This window comes from Morone saxatilis, unplaced genomic scaffold (assembly GCF_004916995.1).
Source record: "Morone saxatilis isolate NCDOM2014 unplaced genomic scaffold, NCSU_SB_2.0 Contig7, whole genome shotgun sequence".
In the NCBI taxonomy this organism is placed as follows: Eukaryota; Metazoa; Chordata; class Actinopteri; family Moronidae; genus Morone; species Morone saxatilis.
This window is the reverse complement of record NW_023340246.1, coordinates 2,774,233-2,778,446: the sequence shown is the minus strand read 5'-3', so window position 1 is coordinate 2,778,446 and position 4,214 is coordinate 2,774,233. Positions and strand designations below refer to the sequence as shown.

At 45.8% G+C, this 4,214-nt stretch overlaps 1 protein-coding gene across 1 annotated transcript in view; it reads left to right on the top strand.

Moving 5' to 3' along the window:
* amd1 (adenosylmethionine decarboxylase 1) overlaps positions 1 to 2,844 on the top strand; it is a 10,237-nt gene extending 7,393 nt beyond the window's left edge. The window contains exons 5-9 of the mRNA XM_035678649.1: positions 162 to 204; positions 676 to 820; positions 990 to 1,082; positions 1,163 to 1,318; positions 1,414 to 2,844. Coding sequence (XP_035534542.1) covers positions 162 to 204; positions 676 to 820; positions 990 to 1,082; positions 1,163 to 1,318; positions 1,414 to 1,557 — 581 coding nt within the window. The 3' untranslated portion in view covers positions 1,558 to 2,844. The remainder of the gene's footprint in view (positions 1 to 161; positions 205 to 675; positions 821 to 989; positions 1,083 to 1,162; positions 1,319 to 1,413) is intronic.
* The last annotated feature ends 1,370 nt before the right edge of the window (positions 2,845 to 4,214 follow it).

Genomic DNA, 4,214 nt, shown 5'->3' with positions numbered 1-4,214 from the left:
GTTGGTGTGCAGAGGCCTTAATGGGACACTGCCTCCTTATATCCGTTGTGTCACTGGGAGGGCTGGAGAGTTGCGTAGGGCTCTATAAATCCAATAGATGATTCATGTGAACGGTATCCGTAAGGGTGACTAAAACAAAGGTTTCTTTTCGCTACTTCCAGATGGCGCAGCCTACTGTATGGGACGTTTGAACTCTGACTGCTGGTAAGTAACTCTGCTGACTTTATCCTTGAAACATTTGGTTTCTTTCTCAATAAAAAGGCAAATAAACAACAAAAAACACTTGTATTGCTTTTTCTGTAGATTTTAACACATTATCTCAAGAGTATATGTGACAATTCATGAACAAACTCTGACCACCTTAACCACAGTGGTGTAATATCAGAAAACAGTTGTTGAATCTCAGCTAATAGCTATTGAAGTGTTATAAATGCTCTAAACTCTCTGTAGGTGGACTATCTAAATAAAGAGTTGCATAAATGAAAAGGCTGCTGATTTGTAGAGTCTTCTGTTGCACAACAATAACCGCAGCAGGATATTGCTACATGACCTCTTGATTTAAGCTAATCAGATAATTGTTCAAAAAGATTAAGTCTGTCCTCAGGGTTTAGTCTTGTCATGGTTAAACTATTTGGTAACAGGCTCAAATAACCGTTGAGTGCCCGTCTCCCTCAGGTACCTGTTTACCCTGGACTTACCAGAGTACTGGGAGAACAAGCATGCGGATCAGACGCTGGAAGTTCTGATGAGTGACCTCGATCCAGCCATTATGGACCAGTTCTATATGAAAGATGGTGTTTCTGCAAGTGATGTCACTCGTGTAAGTAGATGCCATCTGCATCCATGTGTTTGTCTCAGCAGTGATCAGCATATGTAGGCCCTCCGGAAGGATGGAAGAGCTTTGTTGGAGAATCTGGTCTAGGCTGGACACAAAGGATGTAGAAATTGCAACTTTATGTTGACGCTGTTTTGTTCTCCTTTCGCTGCAGATGAGTGGAATTCGTGACCTGATACCAGGTTCTGTGATCGATGCCACAATGTTCAACCCTTGTGGATACTCAATGAATGGAATGAAGACTGACGTGAGTGTCTCTTTAATTTGATCTGTCGTTGCCAACGTCTTAAACATTCCTGTAACATGGCTCTGCTTGACTTCCTGCAGGGTACTTACTGGACCATCCACATCACCCCAGAGCCGGAGTTCTCCTACGTCAGCTTCGAAACCAACCTCTCCCAGACATCGTACGACGATCTGGTCAGGAAGGTGGTGGAGGTGTTCAAGCCAGGAAAATTTGTGACTACGCTTTTTGTCAATCAGGTTTGCTTTTAAAACACAAGCTTGCTTTTCATTCAGTGTGATTTTTATTTTTTTCGATTTGTCACTGAGTCAATTCTCTGTTTTGCCCCTTGCAGAGCTCCAAATGTCGCAGTGTCTTTTCTTCTGCCCAGAAACTCGAGGGCTACAAGCGTCTCGACCGCCAGTTGGCTCAGTTCAACGACTACAATTTTGTCTTCACAAGCTACGCCCAGAACCGCCAGCAGAACCAGCAGAGCTGAGGGTTGAGGATGAAGAGGCGTAAAAAGAAAGGCGGCTGCTCAGGGCTCCCCCCCTGCGGCCGGCTTCACCCCCCAATAGAGAGCTCGTCGTCATCCCTCCTCCCCCCCTTCTGCTGCTGCCGTCGTCCAGAATCTGCCGGTGCCGACACGGTCGCGAGCCCTAGTTTAACCTCCAGTTTGAGTTGTTTGCGTTGTTGTACCTGTGACTTAGATCTCTTGCATGAAAGCTCTTTTCTCTGTTTCGATATTCTAGCTCACTCTTGCTGTGATCTTGAAGTGCATGTAGAGGAATTAAACACGCTCTGTTTGAGGCTGTCCACCTGTGCCCAGTACGACGGCCCCTTCCTGCAGGTGTCCCCTCTCATCCCCCACAGACAAGGCTTCCGCCCGCACTAGGCCAGGGCCCTGACATGCTCAGACCAGTATGCCTCTTTATGAGCGCAGCCTGTCCACTTTTTTTTTTGTGTTTTGTTATTTCAAACCCGCCACCCGTCTCCATCTAATTTGCCCTCCAATGTGACAGTTGGTATATATGAATCTCTAACGATTTTTGAGTGCACTTTAAAAACCTGTTTACTCGTGGTACATAAAAAAAGGCCGACCTTCCGTCTCGAGCCTGATTGAATGTATAAGTCGTGGTAAGCCTTTGGCCGTTGTAGTAGTCATCGCATTGTTTGAAAACGAACGCCATACTTGCTGTTTAATGTCGCACTATTCGATAAAAGGCGTGCAGCTTATTGGTCGATGTGGTCTCTGGTTGCTGCAAACTGCAGTAAAGCAGAAGACTTTGCTGGGCTTCGAATTGGACTCCCAACACCAGCATTCATTCATTTGTGCTCCTCCACCTCGACAATCATAGTCCTTGTTTCCCCAAATAGACAGGCTATTAAAGTTGTATGCCTGGACATGAATCATTTAAGACACTTGTCATGCGCACTTTGTTGGCTTCTTTTTGTACAGCGTGCTGTATGTATGGGAAGCTTCCATCCTATATACCCCCCCCAGTCATATTCAGTCTAATTTTCCACATTCATAACCAATTGGTTACATGGGAAAATGTTCAAACTGAATGTAGCACAGGCCGTGTAAAGCAGCGGTCTACCCTCCCCCTCCCTCCCCCGTCTTTCGAATGTACACGTCTCTAGAGAAAAGCCTGGACCGGGTTTTGAGCTGAATGTACGACTCCAGGAGAGCACACTCACCCTCCTCTTCCCTCACACGCACACAGAGCTCACAATGACCTCTGTCGAGCAGCCATTGTCCAGCTTGCAGCAGCCCCCCTCCCCTGCCAGAGTCAGACTGTCAGCTGGCCCCAGAACCGTGACATGACGAGAGGCGGCCCTCCTGGCTGCGCCCGCTCTGAATGGGGAAATAATGAATCAGACACTTTTTGCTTAGTTGCCCAGCAAAGCATTTTTCTTCTTCCAACATAATATCCATCCTCTCTCTGTCTCTTTCCGCCCCATACAGAAATCTGTAAGCACACAATAGAGGCCCACCAGTCTGAGCATGCCAGGGTGATCCCGGATCATTCCACATGTAACCGCTGCATAAACTGCCATTTTATTAAATTTATTGTGCCCAGACATTTTTTGCAGTGAATTGGTCGAAAATGTGACTCCCCCAGCAGTTTTCTTTTTTTGTTTTTGTTTGGATCAATGGCCTTTGTTCATCGAGAGGGGGGGTGGGGGGAATCCTGTGACACTATGGTGCATGTGACTACTCGTGCCGTGTTGCTTGACAGTGTAGTATAGCGCCGTCTCTTCCTCCTTTTGTCTATAGGTCTGTGCTTCACCTTCCTCTTGTTTTACCAGCTGAAAGCATAGTTGCAACTGCCGCATCCTGATGTGTTTTGGATAGGCGGGGACTTTTTCTTTTTTTTATATATACCTTTTTAGGGGTTGGGTCAACTTGTAATTAATTCTTTCAAGTTCCAAAAAGCGTTGAAAGCCGGTTAGGTTTCTCATTTATGACTTCACGAAACCTTTTTGTCAAACGTCCAAGCTCCGTCCTCTCCGCCGGTTCAGCTCAGCGACTGTTCGCAATGCTTCTCCTGCCAGAGAATGCAGTTGGAGTTTTGAACCGGAGAAGACGCGGCGGGGAGCCCTAGCCTGCTTTCAGCCCTTCTGCGGTGCAGTACAATCTGTGTCTCTGAAATACCTGCGATAATTGCATCGGCACATATAGCGGCACATTTATCACCTAAGGCAGCACGCAAGCCGGTTGGAGCAGGTCACGTGAGAACGAGCAGTGACGTTGACGCCGGAATAGTTTCCCTCTAGTTTGTCTGTCATGACGTTTTGGAGTGGCTTCATTCTTTTCCTGAGGACCAATCTCTGCCCTTACATGACCTGCTCTCAACTTCCTGTCAGATGACTTGGGTGACCGACTGTTATCGGTCCTCTTTTTGAAGTCGCACATTGAGGGGATTTCAAGTTTAATGCTAACTGTTCTTGGATTAAGTACATTTTAGCCTCGTTGGTGTGGATCATTGCTACTTTGTTTTTATTTTTTATACAGTGAACTCAAAATGCATTTTTGCAGTTGAATGGTAATAGAATTTTATACAAAAAATATTTTGTATTTTTGCTGCGGACCAATATTCTTTTTTTTTTTCTTTTTTTTTTTCTTCCCCTTTTGTCCAAATGTTCATTTTG